Source organism: Cynoglossus semilaevis, chromosome 19 (genome assembly GCF_000523025.1).
Source record: "Cynoglossus semilaevis isolate Cse_v1.0 chromosome 19, Cse_v1.0, whole genome shotgun sequence".
In the NCBI taxonomy this organism is placed as follows: domain Eukaryota; kingdom Metazoa; phylum Chordata; class Actinopteri; order Pleuronectiformes; family Cynoglossidae; genus Cynoglossus; species Cynoglossus semilaevis.
Genome location: NC_024325.1, coordinates 8,291,059 through 8,316,529, shown reverse-complemented (window position 1 = coordinate 8,316,529; position 25,471 = coordinate 8,291,059). Strand labels below are relative to the sequence as shown.

The 25,471-nt window shown below is 39.7% G+C and overlaps 2 protein-coding genes and 1 long non-coding RNA gene across 6 annotated transcripts in view; 2 read left to right on the top strand and 1 right to left on the bottom strand.

Annotated features, from left to right (window-relative positions):
* Positions 1 to 948: 948 nt before the first annotated feature.
* pof1b (POF1B actin binding protein) lies at positions 949 to 22,271 on the bottom strand. 4 transcript variants are annotated; one of them, XM_008332743.3, is made up of 13 exons: positions 21,758 to 22,271; positions 17,831 to 17,908; positions 7,642 to 7,916; positions 7,353 to 7,386; positions 7,125 to 7,199; positions 6,276 to 6,368; positions 5,571 to 5,684; positions 5,317 to 5,469; positions 4,942 to 5,061; positions 4,655 to 4,795; positions 3,918 to 3,988; positions 3,673 to 3,796; positions 949 to 3,341 (listed from the first exon to the last, which is right to left on the bottom strand). In XM_008332743.3, the coding sequence occupies exons 1-12, from the start codon at positions 22,094 to 22,096 to the stop codon at positions 3,703 to 3,705; spliced, it is 1,587 nt and encodes a 528-aa protein (XP_008330965.1). In that variant the 5' UTR covers positions 22,097 to 22,271; the 3' UTR covers positions 949 to 3,341; positions 3,673 to 3,702. The 4 variants fall into 4 exon arrangements, with proteins under 4 accessions (XP_008330965.1, XP_008330964.1, XP_008330963.1 ...); XM_008332742.3 differs by having other exon boundaries at positions 949 to 3,296; XM_008332741.3 differs by having other exon boundaries at positions 3,682 to 3,796.
* On the top strand, positions 6,298 to 11,339 carry LOC112488613 (uncharacterized). Its single transcript, XR_003052882.1, has 5 exons — positions 6,298 to 6,427; positions 6,866 to 7,104; positions 9,393 to 9,448; positions 10,702 to 10,810; positions 11,154 to 11,339. It is a non-coding gene; the product is annotated as an uncharacterized LOC112488613 (long non-coding RNA).
* A 223-nt stretch (positions 22,272 to 22,494) lies between the features above and the next one.
* The window catches only part of LOC103395143 (putative monooxygenase p33MONOX), a 3,717-nt gene continuing 740 nt past the window's right edge, over positions 22,495 to 25,471 (top strand). The window contains exons 1-7 of the mRNA XM_008332744.3: positions 22,495 to 22,649; positions 23,577 to 23,704; positions 23,809 to 23,871; positions 23,969 to 24,144; positions 24,236 to 24,350; positions 24,872 to 24,999; positions 25,225 to 25,360. Coding sequence (XP_008330966.1) covers positions 23,847 to 23,871; positions 23,969 to 24,144; positions 24,236 to 24,350; positions 24,872 to 24,999; positions 25,225 to 25,360 — 580 coding nt within the window. The 5' untranslated portion in view covers positions 22,495 to 22,649; positions 23,577 to 23,704; positions 23,809 to 23,846. The remainder of the gene's footprint in view (positions 22,650 to 23,576; positions 23,705 to 23,808; positions 23,872 to 23,968; positions 24,145 to 24,235; positions 24,351 to 24,871; positions 25,000 to 25,224; positions 25,361 to 25,471) is intronic.

Below are 25,471 nucleotides of genomic sequence, written 5' to 3'. Positions count from 1 at the left end.
TCAGGCCGAACAGGAGAGAGGGAGAGAGAGTGTGTGGAGGAGGTTGAAGAACTTTTCAGGTCCAGTGGACACCTCACCACCCAGGGCGTTGACGATGTCTCTGTCTCTGAGTCTCAGTCTTTTGCTGAGCTGCAGTGAACTGTGATGTCATTTATTATACAGATGGAAAAACGGCAGATATGAATTCCACTCAGTGATTCAGTGGTTCCCGAACCATAGCTTTTCCCTCGAGCAAACAACAACAACAGCATCTGCTTGTTAGATTCTATAATAACATTTGGAATTAATATGAATACCTCCAGGAATGACTTTGGTCTAATCAGCCAAAGGTTTCCACCTCTGTTGACCCCTGGGGGTCACGACCCCTACCTTTATGGTAGTGGAGCTGTTGCTAAATGCTATCTCTTTTTTTCCCCGTTCATTTTGTGATGTGATATTCTGTGGCCATTTGTGGTCAGTTTGTGTTGCTCTGTCATAATCCAATGATTTTATTAATATTATCATTAATATTATTAATGTTATTATTGGTATTATTCGGTCTTATTATTAGGTCTGCCTGAAAAACGTGACTGAAGTGAGCATGGATGATGAGCAGTCAGAGTCAGCCAAGCCCTAAAGAGCATTGATGACCTCATTCTCTATCTCTGCTCCATCGGCTCCAACTCAATGACCCGCAAGATCAGAGGGGACCAGAGGGAAGCTGGCTCCCTCTGCTGGACACCTAAAAGGCGGTTGTGTAGTGTAGCAATTGATAAAGTTTAAAAAAAAGTTTATTGAATTGAAGGAAAGACAAATTAGGTTAAAAACTGACTTCTGATTTTTAATTGTTTATTTTTATATTTTTATATTTTATATTTGAAACCTACTTAATGTTAAATATGACATTTTATTCTTGAAGGAAATGACGGTGCACATCGTGCTGTAATAGAAAACACTCCAGACATCGTCTACAAAGACACATCACTGGTTTTAATGACAATCTTTCACAAACTGTTGTTTTTTTTTTCTCAGTGACACATTAGGCTGAGTCAGTTGTCAGAAAAATCCAGCAAATAGGAAATGAACCTGCAATAGGAAAATAAATACAAACCAATCTTACATACTGCAGATCAAAAACTACACATTTATATAGCTTAATTATTTTTGGAGGGGGGTGTAACTGTGCTCTGATCAATGCATTACATTTTCTGGTCGTCCCCAAAATAACAATAAGGCACTTGGACAATTCACTATAGCCAAAAATATTGACGTACACGTAAAAAGCCGACTGTGTCCACTGGAGGGCGTCTTTCCTTCAGTACTGGTGATCAGCTGAAGAACATTGAGATACTCAGTGACAGAGGATTATCTTAAAGTGATGTGTTTTGGCCGAAGGCTGTCGTTCTTTTCAAGAATCTAATTTTGGCAAATTTTGGCTGACATTTCAGACCTGGAAGGTTATTTATAAATTTAGTGTGGCAAGTGTGTTATTGTCCTTTTTATTTATTTATTTTTGACAGCAGACAGAAACTACTGCAAGTAAACGTGTTATTTATAGCAAAGAACACACATAAGACAAAAACATATTTAAAAAGTAAAACATTTTCTTTATTCATGTTTTTTCTGATACTGTGTGGCCCTGGCTGCAGCCACACTGTCCGTCAGCCGGTCAGAGGAGAGGAGCAGCCAGTGGACACAGCGTCTGAACCATAAGCGAGAGACAGACTCACTTTACAAACAATGTCTTTGGAAAGTTGTGCTTTTACATTTTCTTCCACCATTTTAAGGACCCATTAAATCATGCTGCAGTTCAAACATCAAGCCAACAAGCTTTTAAAGGGATAGTTGAGTTTTTATCACGTGTGAAAGTACTAGGTATTCACACGATCAAGGACTCCCCCTGCTGGCCAGAAACAAATTGATGAACATTTTTGTGTCACATTTCATACTGCCCATTTAGTACCAAATCGTTAAAATTTTACACAAGATTTACTTCTTTGGTTTTAGTTACTATTCAAGATAAAAATGTTGATTTTCTTCATAGCGTCTGGTACATGAAGCTCAGAACCAGTGTGTAAATTGCCTCCGTGTTTGTCCCACACAATCACACTTCATAAAAACTCAGACTATCACTTTGGCCCCACCCACCCCACGCTGCCCCAAACCCAGATCCTGCTGTAAAACACTGCCCAGGAAAAGCATGTTCCTGGACAAATCTGATGTCAATACAGACATATTAATCAACAAAGAGCTTTAAAAAAATTACAGACTCAACAAGAACTGAAGCTAACTACCTGTGAGGAACTTTGAATTTTGAATGTTCTTTTAAACCATTAAAATGCAAAAAGGGCGCCCCCTGCAGTCACCCAGGCGGAGACACAAGCTGCGCAAACCCATTTCAAATATATATATATATATATATTTTTGTTTGGAAATATTTACATGGAAAGCAGTAGGAATTGGTAGGTTGGTCCTGGGGGCTAACAGATAATGTTGCTGTGGTGGTTAAGTGTTCATGAGTTCATATCACTGATCAGGAACCTTTGTAAAGAAACTATTATAAATGTAGCAACTTCAACTATTCCTTAACAATCAAACCTGATCTTACAGTTTCAAACAAACAATCTTCACCACATCTTTCTTTCTAACTTCTCAACGTCTTCCCTAAAAGTATTCGAGTAGTTTTTCCCTTTTCTCTTTCTTCAGGACTCACCACCAACTCATCTTTAACTACATGCTAACATGCTACCATGCTAACTCCCCGACTCGTTCTCTGATGCATCTTTTTTTTAATTCTGCCCATATATTTTATTATGATGTTACGGTCAATTGTCACCCATGCCCTGTTTCACTGCTATACAACAGTCTTGCATCAAATATCAAATATAATATAATATGTAGCACCTGTGGCTAATTGTGATTTTAAAATCTTGAATTTTGAATAAGTCAATAGGAAGAACATACAGTATAAAATAAGTGTGTTGGTTGAATCACTGCCACCTCACCTTCTATGTCATCACCCAACAAGGTAGCAGAAAGTGATAAAAAAAAAACATTTAAATAACCTTTTTCGTCCAAAATGCCTGAACGAAACCATTTATACCAAATAAGGACAAAAGAGTTTGTTTAGTTTTTTTAAAAGGTAGAGTTTAACAATTACCACCATCATTGTGCTGATAGCCCTGAGGAAGAGAAGAGCGGAGAGGGGAGGGCAGGCAAGGGGTCAGAGAACAGAGACATGCAGGGGAGCATAGGTTTGAGGGGGAGGAGGACGGGGGAGAGAGGTGACGTGACATCTCCAGGTCGTTGGATCATTCCTGTCAGAGAGAAGCAGTGTGTCTTTAAGGACATGTAACGACTTCCTGTTTGAACACAAACACAGACGCAGTTTTAACTTCAGTCCACTTGTTTGCTGATGTCACAAGACTCGGGTTTACAAGCGCTTTGGCGCCACTTAGTGGCCAACTGCTACTATGACTCAGAGCCAGAAGGCTTTGATTCGAATGCACCTTGAGATTTTTGGGAGTTTTACGTATTTATTAAAAAAAACAATTATTTTAACTATTAAACCGTTCTTATGACTTTTAGGTTAACAAACGGTCTTCAATACTGACATCTAGTGGTAACGTCTTTCTGTTTTACTGCATCCTATTTCAAAAGAAGAAAAAAAACTCCCACTTTAAATTCTTTCACCTTTGTTACCTGTTTGATCATCTCTCCAGTTCATTCGATGATGATGGTCTTGTCCTCTGTGATTGGCGAGTTGTACTGATAGTCGTCACCGAGCAGACCCAGGATTGGATACTGGTTTCTGTACCTGAACAAACGCATTCACATGTTTATATACAAATGAGAAAATTAAACCCCACTTGTCACAGAGAGGGACCACTAGCAGTCCACATTTTCTAAACCTGTATTTTTTCCTGCAGTCATTTTACCTTTTAGTGATGATGGTCTTGGTGACATTCTTGGAGCTGTCGCTTTTCTCCTGTATCAGCCTCTTGATCTCCTGCAGGACAAAAGGAGGTCAGAGAAGGTCAGCAGAGTGGACACTAACATTTGCTCCGACGTGCAACGATGTGCAACATCATGGCGACTTGATTATTAACATTTACGGCAACAACGTGTGTGAGAAACCGCAGTGTTGGTGCGGGTGTGTGTGTGTGTGTGTGTCCCACACAAACATTCCTGAGGCTAAATGATCTGACAACCTGTTTTGGTCGAAGCTGCTAGAAACACAAACCCACACAGAATGCAGTCAGACCTGAAAAGTGAAAACTGTAAACTCTGCACTATTTCAGTTCCCACCTGCTTTTTTATATATTCAAACACTCAGTCACGCAATGTCTCTCTCTCTCTCTCTCTCTCACACACACACACACACACACACACACACAGAGAGACATTATTTTCTCATGAAATTATTACATCGAGTCCTAACTTGACTCTTCGGTGCCTTGATCCAATGTAAACATTCTCGACACTTGGTTTTAATGAGTTTTAGTTTTTGTTACTACACTGACCCTGTGGTGTTTGTGTTGGCCCGTCCAGCTGATGCTTCTCATGTCAACACACACCTTTGTGCTGGTGTTTAACGTTTGTAGCTGCCGCTCTAACCTGTTGTTTATCTGTTGCCAACGCCTTTGAATGCTGATGTTGACTTGTTTTTTATTACCTCCTCCTGGCGTTTGATGGTCGACTGCCGCTGATCCAACATGGCCAACAGCTCAGAGATCTTCAGCTCGAGGCTCTTCTCTGAGGATGACTTGGTGGTGGTGGTGGTGCTCACCTCCGTCTGGATTCTGGTGATCTGGCTCTGCAGGATGTAGAAGGTTGAAAAAGTAATTAAATATAAGTTTTACACTTGACATTTGTCCAGTAACAGTTCAGCTTATGTTACATTAAGGTTTCCATGCCGACATGTTGTAACAATAACAATAATCATCCCCTGCTCCTCCTCACCCTCAGTCTCTGGATCTCCTCCTCTTTTTCTCGTCTGATGGTGCTCAGCTGGTCGTTGTACTGACGCGACAGTTCCTCTGTCTTCAAGTGTAGAGTGGTGCTGTTGCCCTGACCTGCCAGCTGCAATACAGGAAGGTCATCATCATCATCATCATCATCATCATCATCATCATCATCATCATCATCATCATCAGATGGGAAACTGCTCTATTTCTAATTGACTTTGACTTTGTTACGTGAGAATATATCAGTGAAAAAACCTCAACATGAGGGGGCTCGATGAACGAATGAGGGCAGTGCAGAAAACGTTTGTGTATATTCCAACTGCTGTCCCAGTGGAAGTGGAGGTCATACATGTCAAACCTCAGATTTTACCTTCTGTCTCAGCATCTCGTTCTCCTTCTCCAGCGCTCTCATCCTTCCCTCCAGCTCTTTAACCTTGAACTCGCGGCTGGAGTCCGTGCTGCGGGTGCTCATCAGTTTGCCCTCCAAGGAACGCTGTGTGGCACTGCTCTCCTTCAGAGACACCTGGAGAGGAGGAAAAACACATCGTGTTTTTCTGTTGAACCAGTAAACTGTGCAGACGGGTAAACGTTGGTAATCTTAGATAAAATTTCATTCTCTGGTACCTGCAGCTGTCTGTTGTTTTCTCTCACAGCCTCCAGGAGACTGTCGTACTGTCGAGCCTGGTCTGCTTTAAAAGTCAGATCTCGCTCCAGAGCTTCTTTCTCCCCCTCCAGACGCTGTGACATCACAGACACACAACAAAGACATAGAATCAAATTAGTCTGGTTAGTAAATATTTATATCTGTTTTTGTTTTCTGCTCATTTGATTCTATTGACACTTGGAAAAACAAATCATTCAAATCAAATTGCTACACGATTTGTCCCTGACTTCAGGAATGTGAGTGACTCCACTGCTAATAAGATCTTTTTATGACATCTGGCCTGACGCCTGATCTCATCTCCGCATAACAGCTAAAAATTAATTTGAGTTCACATTAAGTCGCAGCTCGGTGAAAAGCTGTAAATGTGACGTGTCCCCACATCACACACTGGTTCCACCTCAGATGAACCACAGTGAAAACCTCAAACTGGGTGCATGTGTTTTATAAACATTCGCCGGAGCAGCATCTGTGTGTGGGGGTTCTTATCAGATCCCGGAGTATTAGTGTTAGAGGTGCGTTCCCCCCTGCTCCGTCTGTGTGTGGGGGTGTTAGAGGTGCGTTCCCCCCTGCTCCAGACTGTCAGATTGTCTACACCAGATAAAAACCGCCGTGTGCATCCTGCGTGATGGTGTTTTTCTTCGTCTTTTTATTTTGTTTCCTCTCACCCGCAGGTCCTCTGACATGTGCAGCAGCTCCTCTCTGAGGCTGCTGAAGGTGGACAGCAGCAGACGCATGCTCCTATCTGCAATCAGACGAGTCTGGGACAAACAGAGACACAGGGAGACATGAGTGGGCAGCAGGATGTGACTTCTGAGAAGTAAGGGATCACTTCCACACAGAGATATGAAGCCAAGCGGCGTAAACTACACACACACACGTCATCGTTGTTTACTTCCTTAGCTGAATCACAGTCTACAGTAGGTTGAGAACTTTTTTATACTCCCACCTCTGCGTTACACTACGGGGAATTCAATATCATTCTCTTTCTTCTCCAAACATAACAGAGACGTCGTGTTCAAAGAGTTCTAGTTCTTGTCTCATCTGACATTTCTCTTAAAGTCGTTCTTAGCAGACTACAGTCTGATATTCATGGCTCTTCAGCAGAAGTGGACGATTTCTTCATCTGCAAACTTGCGTTGCATTTCTTTAGTAGACAGAACCACAGCCATGAAAAACTAAATCCCATGAATATTTTCCGCTTTAACAAATTGAATTAAAAAAACTACAATTACTTTTTTTTTCTTGCTTAAACTAGGTTTGAACTGAGGAAACATCTTGGATTAGAGGTGAAACTAACACAGTCCAGTTTCTCCTGGTGTATCTGCGTTGGATATGATGACCTAGATAACTGAGAAGTTCCACAGACACGTCGCTGTCCATTAACTAAGTTCTTACACTGATGGTACATCTGGAAGACCAACTTCACTGTGTAAAAGAACTTACTGTGGTGCTGAACTACTTTACAAAACACTGTCTGAGACAGAGGGCTGATGGGTAAGATTACTCCTATTCACCTGCAGCAAGTAACGAATCTGTTGTTTGGTCAGTTCAGTGGCGCCTTTAGGAATCAGAGCCTCCACTTCATCCATCTGAAGGAAAAGAGAACATTATGGAAACATAGGTCTGACATTAAGGAGTTTAATGAATGATCAAAGTTTGATGTTTTCGTTCTCTTTTTTACATCTGAATACGGGTGTGTGTGTGTGTGTGTGTGTGTGTGTGTGTGTGTGTTTGTTTGTCACCTTGTAGTCATTGCTGAATTCCGTCTGATGTTTCCTTTAACACACAGAGAGGAAGAACAAACAATGAGAATGGAAACATGACTCCCAGTGTGTGTGCACGTTTTTCTATGGTATTGAGGACAGATTTTTTTTTGCTCAAAAACCACAGACCTTTAAAAGTCTGTGTGAGGACTGAAGTGACAGACAGAAGTGGAGTAAAATTATTTCACAGCAACTTTCCAGTATTTACAGGTCGAGGTTCCCTTCAAATAGAAAACCTGACTTCACGAGGCCAAACGTTGACACTTACGATCCTCTGATCTTGGACACGTGCTCAGAGATGCAGGAGTGGATGTCGCAGTTCTTCCTGTAGACGTCAGCCAGCAGTTCCCCGAAGTATCTCGTGTCCATCTTGGTCGGTTGAACCACATCCTTCAACTCGGACTTCACCTCCACCCTGGTGACCTTCTCCACTGGTGGCTTCTGCTGTATGACGTTGACAATCTCAATTTCTTCCACCAAGACTGAGTCCTCCTCATCGTCTTCCTCCTCTTCTTCTTCCTCTTCCTCTTCCTCCTCCTCCTCCTTGTAGACAATGGAAAGGACAGTTATTACCTTGTGTTGTTTACCCCTGAGCGGTGGTTATTGTCAGGAGTAGCGTGTGATGAAAGGTGAACGTAATGTTTGAGGAGATGATAAATATGATGTATGGTTTGGAGAAAACTATTTTAATTACAGTCAATTAACCAAGGAATGTCACACAAATCATTGAACTGTTTATCTACATTTAAGAATGCAGACAAATAATTAGCAACAAACGCACCATTATCTAACTTAGCCTTAAAGCAGCGATCATCAACTGGCAGCCTGTGTGTCACATCAAACCGTCTGATCCAGCCCACGACAGGATTCCAAAATAGTTAGGATCAAAGAGAAAATATCATGTGGTCCCCACTATTAACACAACTGAAAAAACAACAACTGAGACTTGAATAACTCTCAATAATCCCCTCCATTTATGACATGATATTTACAGTTATTTACAGATAAAATATTTGATTTTCATGTCATTTTTTTGTGTCTGTCCAAAACAAATCTGGACCTCTGGCAACTGTAGTCGGTGAGCCGCACAACTGAAAAAACAACAACTGAGACTTGAATAACTCATTTTTTGTCCAGAAAACCTCTGGCAACTGTAGTCGGTGAGCCGTGCTGTAAAGCATGAACCATGTCTGAGCAGCAAAGTCAAACACGCATTACTACAACCACCAAAAAAACCTTTACACCGTTGCATAACCTGTTATCTCAGGTCTTACTTAGTTTCACACACTCTCTGCAAACACTCTGTCAAGTTCTCAGGTGACTCACATGACATGACATGACATCGGTCAATGTCAGTGACATTTATTTCACCTTTTATATCCTCCGCCCTAAGTGTTCGAAGTGATTCATTCAGCTAGAAATCTGCTCGTCTTAGAGAGCTTCGTAGTCTGTACTACTTGGTTGCTTTGCGATGGTATGATTTAATATAATTGTTTGGTTAGTTTCTATCCTATCTCTTTGGAACATATGATGATGGGTCCACACCTTATACCTGGTGTGGAAATGCACGTACTGTAGTTCTTGATACTATACCTGGTATTTGGTCACAAGAGAGTAAAGACGAGTCCTGCTTTTTATTCTTTTCATTAGATGAACTGAAGTCATGAATGTAATAAATGTGAATGAATGGAGTCTGGCTGGTTGGTTTAGGTTGTAATAACGCTCTATAGGTTTAGTGTGATTTATAGCAGCAGCTGTTTCAGACGTTAGGGGTTGTGTGACTGCGTCACTGCATTCCATTCTGGGTCTTTGTACGGCATCAGTTTGTGCAGGGTTAAACTAATGTTGTTCCCTGATAATTTGATAGGGCTACATTGTTGGCTACTAAACTGCTAACTGCTGAATTGCTAACTGTAAGACACAATGTTGCTAGGCTACAGAGAGTCTTTTATGGGTCTGTAATTTATGGGGAATTTCTGATTTCTCGCCAATTGGGATTCTCTCTCTCTTTCTCCACAGAATGACCAAATGATCACAGACTGGGCCACTGTGACTGTTGGACATGGCAGCAAAATGTAAGCTATGTTAGTTGTTGTTAGATAGACCTCCTGACCTTCCTTATATGTCAAACAAACTGTCTAACAAATGCATTTTAATGCTTTACAGATGGTCTGGATCCAGACAAACTTTGATTAAATTCCCTGGATATTGTCTGTGTATATACTAATATACGTATATACTTATAGTAAGATGAATCCGTAAAAAAAATTTCCCTGTAGCGTTTCTAAATTTCAAGAAAGCACCAGTTCATGAGGAGTAAAGGCACCTGTTTCACTTGTGTTTCTGGTGAACTGATGGTTTAACCACGACTCAGATTCCCAGTCCTTGTTGTTGTTTCTGAGCACAGAGGCTCTTTGTGCTTCTGTATTCAAACACTCACTAACGCCCCCCGATGAAAGAAAGCCTCAGCAGTTATGTCATCGCTACCTGCCAGGAAACACTGGCTCGCTGGTCTCTTTTCAAAGAGCAGAATACAGAATAGGAGGAAAGGCACCAGAACAAAAAAGAAAAAAGAAAAAAACATTGGGGAGCTTTAACACAGGAGAGACAGAGAATTCATGACTCTTTGTCTCTATATTCCCAACATATTGTACATATTTATGCACTAGAACAATCCATGTCAATTTCATACACATGCACTTTGCTAGAACAATCCATGTCAATTTCATACACCCAGTGTTACATTAGTATGTTACATTGGATAATAGAATACAAACAGTGTTAGCCACTTCTGTATATGGATGATCTACTGTGCTAACGACTGTAAAATGGGAGCTTGATCAACACATGCCTGGCTGTGTGTGTGTGTGTGTGTGTGTGTGTGTCAGAGGTTTGGTAGTGAAACACTGTGTGAGTTCTAATGTGCTTAAAGAACACTTAGTAAAACAGAGGTGATCAGTGGCTGGTGATTGTTATCACATGGAGGTGGGTGTGTCACAGGGCTGCAGGGCTGCAGCTGCAGGGACAACATGCCTTTCATTCCTGCAGGAAAAGAGAGAGTGAAGACAACACAAAGACCTAAAGACACAGACAGTTTGTTGCATCCGTAGATTCCATTTGTGACAATGACAGGCCTGTGTTTCTGTGTTTACTACGTTGGCTTTTTTTTAACTAGACTCCAAAGAAGAAGCCGACGCCTCAGGGAGGTTTTGTGAAAAAAACATTTAGGGCAAAAATAAATGAGTAATATTTCAACAGCATAATTGTGAGTTTTGTCTAAGATTTGTGTCAAAAAAGTGACTGTTCTTTTTTTGTTATCTTTTAACAGAATCAGCATTCAAATAAGTGATTTACATTGACATTCCACAGAGGGGCGTGGCGGAGTCAGATCTAGTGGGTGTGGATCGGTCTGATCTGTTGGGCCAAACAAACATAAGGTACACATGTCAAACGCTTTTTGATTCCATGTTGTAGGCCAGTTTTATAGAATCAACAGATCTGCTTTGATTGACAGCTTCTTAACCTGAGGTTTGACATCCAGACATGAGGACAAGCTGACTGTGACAGAGTCACCTGGAATGTTTTCTGACAATTTTTGATCACACACAGCTGACGAAGCACAATTCTTAATTTCACCAGATAAATTCACCTTTGTACACAGTGAGAACAGTTTTCAAATCTGAATGAGGTCCGAATGAGGAATCAGACAACGTGATGATGTCAGTGTGCAGTTGAGTTTCGTGAGGAGAAACCTCATCTGATTTAATACCTATATGACAGGTGTCAGTGCCAGATGTACTTGGTTTGACCGGAGCCACGGGTTGAAGACCAAGCCAAGCTGCAGACGGACGCTAAATTCTACCAGCAGCACTGAGGTCATACCGCCGTGTGGAATGTGTGGGAGGAAAACGGCAGCAGCTTCAAGATAAGAGGTTAGTGTTTTATGAATAACTGGTTTTTCTATACTTTACATCTTTATTTCATTTATTTCATCAGAAAAATATCTTAATTTTTTTCTATACTTTACATCCACATATGGTTGGTGAAGTGTAAAAAAAGAGATTTATTTCATCAGAAAAATATCTTAATATGTACCACTACTAATTCTACAACCAATAACTCCATACTTTTCTACACATGACCTTTTGTTTATGGTGACCTAAGGACAAGTGATGCAGAGATCAGACCAGACTGAAATCAACACAATTATTATTATTACTATTATTTTTATTTAAAAAAAAAAAAGAGAGGCTACTTTAATTCATTAATAAAACTGTAATACTTGACAAAAACAAGAACACCCTAAGATGCATCTTTTTGTATTATTTATTATTATTTATTACTGCCCTTCCTATAATTGTTCTTCTTTATTTAAAAACCTTTGTGAGTAATATTAATGATTACTCAGCCATTATTACATTTATACATTTTCTGGTTACAAGTGAACAGCTCCAAGTGCCTCAGTTCACACCTGGTACTTGAAGGCGTCTCAGACGACCACTTGTGAACAGATACGTCACTGTGACATCGCTGCTGTTTGGACAGACTGGACAGGTGTTATTATTAACCTTCCTAATGGTTACTGACAGGAGAGAGAGAGTGGGGGATGCTAAGTGCATAAGTTAAGTGAAAAGAAAAACAGATTCAGTCTGACAAGAGACAGAGAGCAGAGACCACGTCGGTCGACCAACCATCAACTATGGCTGTAGAAGTTTGAAGGACGCAGACTTGCTTCGTTCGTGTTGCGTGCACTCGCATGAACAGACACAAAGAGCCAGTGTAGTAAGGTGACTCTCCTCTCTCCAATAACAACCTCTGGTGTTATTTGAGTCCAACGTCACAAACCCAAATCACACACACACACACACACACAAACCAGAAGCTCTGAGACCATGGAGAAGTGAACCATGTATCGAGTGACTGCTCTTTTGGGACACTGGTGCAGAGAGTTTTGAAACCTATGCCGAACAAACCAAGATCCACAAGGGGTTTGTGCTGCACAACAACAACACTCTTGTTTGTGTTTACCACAAGATGTCTGGGTGCTGAAATGCATCCGGTTTTACAAGTTTACATACAAGTTCAAACGTGAAAATTATTTGTGACATTTTTAGTGACTTGTCAATCCTGTTAGAGAGAAAAAAAATGACCAAGATCTTCCTTCCATGTTGCAGCAAAATTGTTACTGTCATGGTCATTTACGTAACATTCTGGAAGAGATCGGTTTGATCTCACTCTACGATGACTTTTGTTGTCAAACTGCATCTCTAGCAGGTGGACCACAAAGCAGTTGCTCGGTCCAGACCAGAGTTCAGTTCCACCGTTCACACAAATCAAAAGAATCGGCACCAAGATGGTCAAAACTCAAATAGAAATGACTTTACTACATCTATCCAAAAAGGAACATTTCCAATCTGAAAATATATCCATTCAGAAAAGAGTATATCGTTAAGCAACCCATGAAAACTAGCCAAAGTTTTTGACAGCAAAAGTTTCAATTTTGCTGGAACGCTGTCAAAAAAACAAACAAACCTCACACCGCAATCAAGTTTTTATTGTGCTAGATTTATGCGTGCAAAAATATGCATTTTCACAATAACAAATCCCTCAACAGCCGTAACACAGTGGCATATTTTTACTCTTGACAAATTAAAAAGCCATGAAATATGAACAGCAGTTGACATCGCCCTCTGGAGAGCCTGAAATTTGTATTTCATAAAGAGTAAGGAAACCTTTTAAATGGTTGCACAACAGGACCATAACTCACCATGCACCATGGACTGACGAGGTTCGTCAGCATTAGAATCAGAGGCAGATGTCGTACAGATGTGCCAACTGACACTCACACACACTCACACACACCGTCTGCAGATTGAGGTATTTAAGACATCACAAGGTGGATGGATGTTAAGGTCACATGTACGTGTTTACATTAGATATTATTGAATAGAAAGCTTCAGATTGGTACCTTAAATAGAACTAAGGAAACTTGTAGGACAAATATTCAAATTGGAGACAAAAATATGTTTTCACTGTAATAACTCTAGGAGTAAGAAACACTATGTGATCCTTCAATAGATCTTAAAGGCATATCTTCAACCCAGATGTGTTTTAAATACCATCACTGCTGGCTTTCAAACCTTCAAGCTTCCTTTCTCTCATCACATATTTTCTTATGATAAAACTGTCCAGACTGGCTTCTGTTTCTGTTTATTTGCACATAAACTGCTCAACATCAATATTAAATATTTCTCAGATTGTTCATTAACTTTATTTTATCCCACACTGGGGAAATTGTTGTGTTAACATCAGCTGTGCTGCGACAGGCTGCCCCTGAGAGGCGCCATGTGGTTCCTCTGGGAATTGAACCCATGACTCTCTGCTTTCAAGGCAAGCTTGCTAACCGCTAAAAGTGGTGTTCAATGGTTCTATCAAATCAATCATTTTTATTTATTCTAAAGATCTAGAGATGGAAGTCTGCTTGGCCCATGACTACAAACAAGAGTGATCTGATATGTTTCAATAAGTGAAAACTGTCCAACGACCATCTTTCTTCTTCTGAAACTACAACATTTTCCAGACCTCAAAATTTATGCATCAAAAATCCATCCAGCTGGCAAAAAATCTTAAATGCTCATTCAAACTTGATTTTGGAAAAATGAACAGCCCTTGAAGTTTCTGTTTAACTGTTTATGAAGTCAACAGGAAATGCCAAAAATGTAAATGTAGTAAACCAAGCAGTCCAATCCAGTGTGACCACATCGTTACGCCCCCCACACCCTCCACTCCACCCCCAACACCATCTCTGTGATTAACTCTGAATACTTTACATACCCCGCAGTGGTGAGAGAAGCCTCAGCTGATCAGAGACGAAAATCTTCCACATGTCACCAAGATGCAGACGGTGCAAAGTCGCCATCATGACAACACCTAAACTAACACCTAAAGATCAGTATTCTAACTCTCCTCTACGCCCCTTGTCTGTGACTTTGACCAAACTGTTGAGGGGTGACGAGGTCAGAATCACTTATTTAAAGATCACTATATCAACTGAACACCAATCACAATTGATAAAGATGATGAGAAAGTGATGAAGAAGGGACATTTTATCTTAGAATGAGTTAGGAAAATCTAAATCTAAATAAACTACATTTATTTACCACAGTAGTGATATTTAATATTTGTTTGATTAATACCGACTAGAAATGTGGAAATAGTCCAATCTCATTTGTCACAAAGTTAAAAAATGCGTCTTATTTCTGAGGATCAAGACTTTGGGGTGAGGATGAGGTTATGTTTAACTGCTCAGAAAATAAATTTATTCAGTCGTTAATTTTCTCCTTTTGCAAGAGTGAAATCTTATCCTACCTACATGTAACAAACACTTCACCTTTGACTGTTTACAACAGAAAATTTTCAAAGAAAATACTCACTCTTTTATTATCTGTATATAACCTGGAATAACTTCATTCAAATCCTTCACTCATCTCTGTTCCAATATGAACTTTTGCACATGAGTCTTGTTGAAACATGTTCATGAGTCTCATCCGTTCCTGATTATTATGATGGTATGACTTTTTACTCTGCAGCAGCTAACCTTTCTGTTGCTGAACATGAAAACGTTGACATTGCCAACAGGTTTACAGAAAGATAACTTAGACAGGAATTGTTCACAGTTGCAATAATATCAATCAAATAAGATTCACAGTTGCAATAATATCAATCAAATCACTAGTATTTAACTGAAATATTCAGGTTAAGCTTAAGGTAAAACTTAACCCCTTGAATGGCTTAAGGTTAGATAAGAATTGCCAAATAATGACCAGAAAATTGAAAAGCTAGAATACATAGTTCAAACATGTCATCAGAAATGCCAGAAATTTAACTAACTAAACGATGGCCCTTAAATGGCAAAAACAGTCAAAGAAACCACTAATGTGTATATAAAAATGACTAAAACTTGAAAAAGTTTCAGATAAGGCTACACACAAATATCTTAACATTACATTAAAAACAAAACAAATAATAGTAAATAAATAATAAACACATTTCAGATAAGGCTACACAGAAATATCTTAACATTACATTAAAAACAAGTTTGATAACAATAATATATTCCAAGATAACCAAAACAACCAAACCAAACCTGTCCTGTAATTTTACTAATACCAAGAAAAAAATAGACAAAATTTAATCAAATATTTGAAAAGTAAAGAGAAGCAAACAGTGGAAAGTCTTGCAGGTTGTAGCAAATATGTAACAACAATTACAACCTGTTATATAATCCTGGGGCAGGGGAGCCTTATGTTTGTTAACTTCTGTAATAACCGCTCATTAGTTAATCATAAGGTCTGTCACGTTTTTGGACAGACTGTACATCAAGTATGGACTTGTCTGTTTTTTTTTTCAAATCCAATGGCATCAAATCTCCACCGTACAGTTTCTGAGATCCGCCCTGTTTTGACAATAGCCGCAGCACGCATGCATATACAGACACACATATATAGACTGCAGGTTTGAATGTAGTGGAATGTGCCCGCCCACTGCAAAGGCCTGTGGGAAGAGGCTGTGAAGGACACACCCCGCTTTTATGCAACACACACCCAGAAGAAGCTCGTCAGCACGACCGTGGCAGTTTAAGGTTCTGAGATTATGCCGTTGTCACACCGAGGGCGTGTCTGTGCGTGCGTGCCTCTGTGTGTGTACCTGCTTTAGCAACACTTGTGTGGACGATTTTTGGAGGGACATTTTCCAGGTCCCCACTGTGTGAAAGTGTATTTTGAGGATCAAGATTTAATTTAGTAAGAATTAGAATTAGGTCATTAGAGCTACCAAAAAGCCACGTGTGTGTGTGTGTCTGTGTGTGTGTGTGTGTGTGTTCCCCTGCACACACTCTGAGGGTTCCGAATAAAATAAACAAATAGGAAAAAAAATCATTGTGCTTAAATTCCTTAAGACACACTGACATGTTCCCATGTGATGGTTTCACACTGAAGGGTGTGTCTAAACAGAAGCCACACACACAACCACACACACACAACCACACACACAGTTTCTCCTATAAAAGAGCCAACACATTATAAAAGTAAAAAGTAAAAGTAAAAAAATGTAAGCTTAAATTTAAGAAAGAATATCACTTTACCAAGTAATTTCCAAAAGGGAACTCTGGAGGGATTATTAAAGTTCTATCTATCTATCTGCATATTTAAAACAAAAACAAACAAACAAAAAAACAACGGGGACAGAATAACGTGATTGCAGCTAAGCCCCATGACTGATGTCTTTTGGAATAATATGAATTATTTTTCACATCACACATGTTTTTGAAAGCCTGTTATCTAGATCTAATTTGTTTTCAGATTTTCTCCAGCAGTAATTTTTCAAAGGGAAGCAAACACCCACACCTTCTATTGAATCATGCAACGGTTACTCAAAAAAAAAAAAAAAACTTAAGTCAATGTCTAATTACTCCACTATTGTTTAAAGCTCCGTTTCTTCACAGTAAACCAATCCACACAGGTGTAGACACTCTGCAGCTGCACCTGGCTTTCTATGAAGACAGGACTGACGCCCATGAAAAGAATCTGAAAATGGGTTCAATCCTTTCAAATCCTGTGCAGGGTGGTGCTGCTGCCGCTGCTGCTGCATTTTTACAGTACATTACGCTGCTGCCGCTGCTGCATTTTTACGGTACATTATATTTAACATGTTTTTAGACCAAGAACTTAGAGGCAGAGCAGCAAGAACACAGTTGATCAGAACTTTAATGCTAGAGCTAAACAAACAGCACATGCTTAAATGGGTTTGCCACCACTTAGACCCCAAACCACAGGTTGGGTCGCATCAGGAAATGGCATTCAGTGTAAAAACTCTGCCAAATACCTATGATAATCACTGCTGTGGACACTCCTGAGGCGGACGAGCCGAGTGTAACTTATCGTCTTCTAGAACTTTGCATTATGGGTGCAGCAAATTAATTATTCACATTTTTGTTCCATGTTTCAGTTAATGTCTAAAATATACTAATAAATAAATCAACAGAAAAAGCTGACATATTTTTTCCTAAAATGACTGCAGCTGCAGCGCAAAGGCCTCTCTTGAACAGTTTGACTTTTGCCTAATTAACATTGACGACTGGGAACAGTTCAACGTTTAACTTGCTGTGACAAGTTTCAGAATGATTTATGTCTAACAGCAGTTATGTTTCAAAATAGACCAAGGAAATAGAAGATTTCAAGTGTTGTAGATGTTAAATAAACAAGACTGAATTTCACCGTACAAAGGGGAAAAAAATCATGTTTTTGCCAAATACTTAGTGAAGGACACATATATGTTTGCATTTGCTGAGCATGAATACAGGCTGGGTTTATCAGAACCTGTGTTAGGTTGAAGAGAATATGTAGGTCATTTAGTAAAGGCTTGTTTGTGTGTGTGTGTGTGTGTGTGTGTGTCCTTGCCTCTCCAACACTTGGCTCCGGGCTCTTGATCGGACTCGATGCTGCGCTGAACACAGATGAAGATTTTCGGCTTATGGTCTAAAATAAGGAAAGAAAAAAGTGCAGCTGGCGTTAGGTTTCAAAACAGAAGTGACTTCACCTCCTTCTGTATGACATCATCTTTACCGCTCTTTAACATTTTTTGAACCACATCCAAGGTCAAGCCACAAAGTAAGAGGTTTTGTTTTGACTAGTAAAGTAAATTAACATAGTGGAAGGAAGGCTCTGCTGTGGGTAACAGAGCATTTAGTAGACCAAAACTGAGGCCCTTACTATTGCCCTGGAAATCAGAACCAAATTTGTCTTGAAAACAAGACTTTTATTATAGGTTTTCTGTTACCATGCAAGAAAGGTAACAATAATTTGTGTACCAGAGTTCCATGGGACCACAAGTACACACAGGGATGCCAATGTTATGTTTGGCAATAATTATTATTGGTGTCTATGTGTTTTGGAAAGATTTACTGGTTGATTTCTACTTTTTTTAAGTAAAAATCTCTACAGAATGGTGTAGACCTGCCTTATGTTTCTAACATGTTATGGGGCATTTAACATTTGATAGACTTTTTAGGATAATTAAACCAGAATCTAAACTCCTTCTAATGATTAACACATTTCAAAACAGTCCAACAAGCCACACTAAAATGACATAGCTGCTCTCAAACCACAGACCACAATTACTAAACACGTTACTGAAAATTAAATCAATTATAGACATTCTCAGTCGGTCTTGATTAGGTCCTGCAGGCAAAACCTGGAACTAAAACCCACTGCCTAATTTTATTTATTTATTTAAGAGTTGTGTTTAATAGGACAGTGGAGAGAAAATGAAAGAAATGAAGGGAGTCTTCCTGTTGACCTCTGATCACGTATTCAGTACAGGTGATCTAACCACGGGTGGAGGAACGTGTTTGTCTTCAAATGAAAGGGTGTGCCACCAAAGCAGAGTCAGACTGGGCGTGGTACCACTCCTCTATCAAATATTACTTTACCAACTACCTCGGACTTCACTAAACTCATACTGCTATGATTCAAACTAGTAAATTATCAGCTAAAATCGAAGGCAGGTTAGGAGAATACTAGACTCCTGGACAGTTCTATTTCCATACCAGGCAAAAATGTGCGAGATAACAACTTGTGACAGTAAATATAACATTCGAACATTTTGTCTGAACAGAGCCTTTCTGTAAACCTCTACAGGGGCAAAGATCAGGACGTTCAGGAAATCATTATGTGCACAGGAAAGTGTTGGTGATTCACTGGTGAAACCTTAGCAGGACTAAGTAAACTCAGATACTGTAAGAGCAGAGCTGCGGTTCAAAACCACTTGACCATGTCAGCAAACTCAAACACCAATCATCTGGAGACAGTCATGAATAACAGTGTCACATTGTGACAAAACCTCTTCTAATTAGCCATGTAGTAAAAAGCAGGTGTGGCCACACTTCCTTCCTTTAAAGAATGTGAAGCTGATAATGTTAAAGGAGGCTTCTGTGATTTTCTGAGTGTGTTACATAAGGTAATTGTGTAAAAAAAAAAAAAAAAATCAATAGCAGTTATGACACAGATGGTGCCACTCTAGGTGCTTCCAGTGAAGAAAAGGAGCCTTTTTGTTTTTTATACAAATGGAAGCTTAATGTGCTACATTTTTATTTTGCCATGAATTTTTTTTTTTTAAATAATTTAGTACTTTAATGCACAGAACCCTTCTCTTTAATCAACATATATTGTACAAAGATCTGTTAATTTACCCATTGCTAAATTTTGGGGGTACAAATTACTTTTTGTGCATTTCATGATTTACCTGATTCTAAACAAAACAGTAGAAAAACAATTGCTCTTTTTCCAAGTAAGCTTGAAATGTTGGTTTTTTATATGGATTTTGGTGCAGAATTGTATGGTGTTTAAAAATGTTGAAAAAAAAATTAAAGTCCAATCCTACACTGAAGCATTCAGGATACTTCTAAGCATAAACTATTCATGTCAGCTTATTGTCAAGTTGCCAAAAGATGTTGTTTTTGGCTGGCAGCCTTGTTAACATTGAGAGTTGAAAACAAAATCTCAACACGGAAAACACAGAAGGAGTCATGCAAAACATCCAGCTATAGCATTTAAAATTAACTGGACCTCAGTACACTGGGGGAGAAAAGGGTGGCATTTGGCTGTGTCTGATATCGTAGCCAAAACAATACCTCAGTCTCCAGCACCGATACGGATAAAAAGAAGTGTGTGTGTGGGGGGAGGGGTTCTTCCCCAATTTTTGCTTTGTTGCATATTTTAGCAGCCAACCACCCACACAGAGAAATCTGATAAAGGGGAAATCTGCTGAGGCTTTCATGGCACAATGTAAAGACATTCATGGAGATTGGGTTTTATTACGGATATATTTTTTTACAGATTAATGGAGGAAGTTTCTAATAATTAAATATAAATACATGTGTGACTGTGATCCTTATGTACTACTTTAAATATATATAAAAATAAAATTAATTTTAAAGTGGCAGCACTTTTAATTTTTTTAAATGCCTTATTACAGCCATTCTACTGTAAGAATAAACGTTTCATGCAATTTAAATGCCTTATTACAGCCATACTACTGTAAGAATAAACGTTTCATGCAAAAATACAGCAGATACATAAGTATTTTATTAATCATTGTTAACTATTAGTGTCAGATCACAGTTAGGGATAACTCACTACATTGTACAAATGCCTGGATTATGAGGTGCACATTTTGATAGTCCGTCACAAGACAATGATGACACAACGCATCAGCAGATGGCAGAACTCTTACTCTGACTTTTATTTTTATCTAAAAGCAAATGAAGCATTTTGGTAGTCTGGCAGACTACCAAAGCATGACTTCTATGGCCACATGTCCACATGTTCCTCTCTCATTTTGTGAAAACTCAAACAGGTGTCAGAAATAAGCTGTCAGTGTTAACTCGACGACCAGCACAGGCCTAATGAGGTTTCCGTCTTTGCAGATGACGCTTTCCTACTCAGAGAGACAATGCAGCGAGTGGGTGGGACTATTACAGGTGAGTACATCAGCACACGCTTCTACTTATGTCATCAGCTTTTTTAGAGGAAATTCCTCTGGAAAAAAAAAAACCTTTAAGCAAATGTGCAGTAACACTCATGTTCAGCTGTGGACTCCAGAGAAGAAAAGGAAGAGACATGAAGTCAATTAGCTTTCTCACAACACTTGAGCTAACTCTACCCCGTTAAAAACCACCTGCCCAGGGATCATGAGAAATGTCACAGGAAAACACCAAGAAACCACATAACCTGTCTATGAATAGAAAAATAGAGCTAAAATTTCAAAAGTTAAGAAATATCTGCATTGACTTTAAGTTCATATATTAAGAGAGTTAAACCATATTATGTGTATGTGTATTAAATGTGTATTAAATGTGTAGCAAGCTAGAATGTAAGGTAATGTAAACATGTGGGTAGGAGTATAATTGTGCAGGAACCATGTTATTAAGTATGTTGATAAACAGGTGACTGTGTTAGTACTGCAGGTACGCATTGAAGTACACGTGTTGGTAGGTAAAAACAGCTGTATAACAAATACATACTGTAGTCAGGAGAAAAAACAGTTGCTGAGCTAATTAGCAGGTAGGTTATGTCGTAGTTACAAAGTAAATGTGGAACTACGGTAGGTTGTCAAGCTTTGTAGTTAGGAAGTAAATGCATAAGGGCCGGAGAAAGTAAATATGTGCGTAGGTAAATACGTATCGCGCAAGTGTAGTAAATCGTGTTTTGAGTATGCTATTCGGGTAAATACAGGTAACTAACAAAAATGGTTAACTACACTCATAATATTGTTAATTCATTCTTCTTTAAAAAAAAAAAATATGAATATTCTCCAGCACCACTCACCTCTATTGACGGCTGCTGCAGGTACATCAATTCGGACTCCTGGCTGCTGACGCTCAGCCGGGGCATACCCTGCAGGTAGACCGGAGACACGCACTGGACCATAGACTGCATCATAGGTTGCGGCATCATAGGTTGCGGCATCAGCATGTACTGCTGTTGCTGCACCGGCTGTTGCATTGGAACCAGGTACCGAACAGTCTCGTATCCGCCGTTCTGAACAGTTTGAATCGGCGACACCGACCTGGTCGTGATCACCGGAGCCGTAATTTGCTCCGGTGAAGACGCGTTCATGGTCCGGTAGGAAGTGGTGGTGGTTTTGCGGCTGGTCCGGAGTGACATGACGGAGAGCTTGGTCAGTTCAAACAATAGAACCAGACAAATTAAAAACTAACAAACAAGATGGAGGAAGTTTTTGAAAGTTTGACTAAAAGCTGTCAGCGGCAGTGCAGCGCAGGGGCGAACCACCCCAGTGCTACTTAGTCCTGTGCTGGATAAACTAGAGAAGAAAGTGCGGTTAGAGAATTTCCAGTACGGACGTATAACTAAGAGGGAGGAGCGGGACAAGGAGGGGGAGAAGAAGGAGGAGACGCGAGAGAATTTACTTCTATGAGGGTTTTTTGTTTGTTTGTTTGTTTTGGACTGTCAATGACTACGTCTAACTTATACATTTAATCTTATTGTATTTTATTTTTGCAATTCGCTGAAAGATAAGGGTTACCTTCTTGCGTTGTTTCAACCGAACTCTCGCGACAACAGGACCAGGAAACGTCTTTATTTATCAGGTTCTAGGATGGCTGCGACTCAGCGGTTCTCTCTTCCTCTCTGCTTTTCAGTCGATGTTGTGGTGTTGTTAGTCGCTGGTCCGTCGTTCTGAATCCACGATTTTCTTCAGGTGAGAGAAAAGCCAGTTGGACATGTGTCTCAGAACGTTATTGTTGAAAAGCAATGCGGCATCTTGTTGTCCTTCAGCTTTAGCTGGATCCGTTATACCAGACTTGACTTAACCAACCCCATTGAGAAATAAGCAAATTTAACAACGGTGTGCTTTCATATCTGATATAATTAAATAGTAGATTTATAGTTTTTTACTTATTGATGTATTATTAACAAATAGTCAATTCGGCTAAGTTAAATATCCGAATTAGTCGATATTTTTGATGAAAAACGAGGCTTTGTACAGCGACTGACGTATCTTCGACATACTCCATACGTACATAAACAGACACATTGTTGTTAAAAAAAGTTGTCCCACCACATTCCTATTAATTTTTATATTTTTGTCCTGATTTAATATGAACCTGAACAGTGTCATCTAGTTGCTTGCTCTCATCATACACGACATCGCTAGCTATGTTAACGGAGATTTGAACTGAACAAAGGCCTCCGCAGTATCCGTACCATCAGTAAACACAAATGAGGTTTATTCATAGCTATACTATTGAATTTTTTTTTAATGGGAATACTGATTTTGTCTTGGCGATGATGCTGTTAAATAATCACCAGTATTCTGAGCAATCCTGCAGTGTCACATCCTCCAGACTATAACAGGGCAGAAGATGCTTCTATAGGTAGCAACGGTTTATCTTTTTCACCAGCAGTCTGTGCTGCGGTTATTTTGGTTACCGACATTCAAGAAAATGGTTTAACAGTTTCACCGTATTATAACCATTTAGCATTACTGTCAGAAAAATTACCAACGTGAAGCACGGGTTATCCAACAGGGGGTAGTTTTCCTTTCTTTGAGCAGCTGAGGTCGAGATACAGCTGGACCTACTGAAACTGTGTCATAGTTGATGTTTAGCCTCTTCTGTGTCCTCAGTTGCTTCAGCTGGCAATACTGGTCCCTCACAATGCATCGCAAGAGGTTTTCATGTCTCCTGGATACACCATTGTAACCACTGTCAACACATCCAACCGTCCTGGGCTGCACAGCCGTGTAGTTTGAAGGTAGAATGTGGTTCTTCAGTTTTATTATGGCCACAGATGTTGTCTTTGTAGATGGTGATGATGATGATTAAACTTATTCTGTCGTTCTACTCTTTCATTTCCAGTTTCTCTCTGGTTTGGTCTCCACAATCGTAGGAAAGTCATGTCTGGTCCAGGTGACTTACCAGGTAAGCACGTCATCTGACTTTGAGCTGCCAGAGAGGTGCTGAGAAGCCATATCACTTAAAACAAACGTGATATATGGCATGGTGTTTATATCTGCAGCTCTAGAAGGTTCTGGAATGGGTGGGATGAAGCTTCCGATTGGGATGACTCGAAGAGCGCTCAGTTACGATGACAACCTGGAGGCCCCCATGTCCACACCACCACATGACATCAACATCAACAATCTGTGGAGACGACCCGTCATACCAGAAAGGAAGTTCACACATCTGGCTGAGGTGAGGCTTCCTTACACACACAGGAGGTACCATTTCAATCTTTTCAGTGATCCAATTTTTTTTTCTTAATTTGGTATTTTGTTTTCTTCAGGAGGATGAGAGTGGTGCAGTGAAACTGCCCTCGCTGCCTGACAGCGCCCACTCCAGGCCACAAGGAGTAGTGAAAACCAAGGCCTCTTCCATCATAATGAATTCCCTCATGACCAGTAAAAAACAATTATACAATTACGATTTTATTATTGTAATTAAGTACAGTAGAACAAAACATTTTTAATAAAACCAAAGCATGGTGGTCCCATAGAGCTGCTGTGGAAATTCGAGCTTTCTACAGCTTATCATGGCTGACCGTGGGGGGAATTGTAGCTTGATTTATTAATTTTAGGAAAACATTGATAACATTTTCAGTGAGACACAAAAACGTTTACCTTAGTTTTCTGTGAAAGAAATGTATTTGCTCACTTTCGATCAGTATGATGTATATCCAGAGAAGAGATTTTTGGCAAGTCAGTTTTTGTAAATACTGTGTTCAAAAAGCAGTTCTACAGGTAGTGGCTGCCATCTGCTGGTATAATTCTTAATGATTTAACTTTAACATTAAGGTCCAGCAAATGGAAGAAAGCAAACATTTTCTGTTGCAACAAATCTAAATGATATACATCCCTAATGGTAATTAACATACAAAATTATCACTGCACTTGTATTTTATTGCTCTATTAATTTTAAACAGAACAGACTCAGGACAGCGTGTACAAATTTGAGCAGAGGGCCGGGCTGTCGGACACTGGCTACACACCTCACAAAGGCCTCACCGCGGAGGAGACCAGACACCTCCACCGCATGCCTGAGTCCCTCCAGGTGAAGAACTACACTTAGCTTTCTGTTTTCACTAAAAGTTGAAGCAGTTATTTCTGGTTCATGATTTGTTTTACGGTACATACGACACTACAATATATGTGAAGGCAAAAAGATCAAAAAGGTTTTTTTTTCCACTGCTTCACAGGTTCTTCTTCTGAGTAAATGTGTGAGAAATGTCACCATTTATCAATGTTATTATTATTTATAATACTTTTTACACTGCAGAAACTACAGATTCAAAGCATGGAGTCACGAGAAGATCGACAGAGCTCCTCTGCCCAGTCCACTCCATCTACCACACCACACAGCTCTCCAAAACAACAACGCAGGTACAAACCCACGCATACACTACTAATACCTACCTTCAATTCCCATGAAGACACAAAGCAGTCGTAAAACCACTACCTACTTCCTTATGACTCTGTGGCAGGTGATACTTTGTCTCCTGTTATAAACTGTTTGTTCTCTTTTT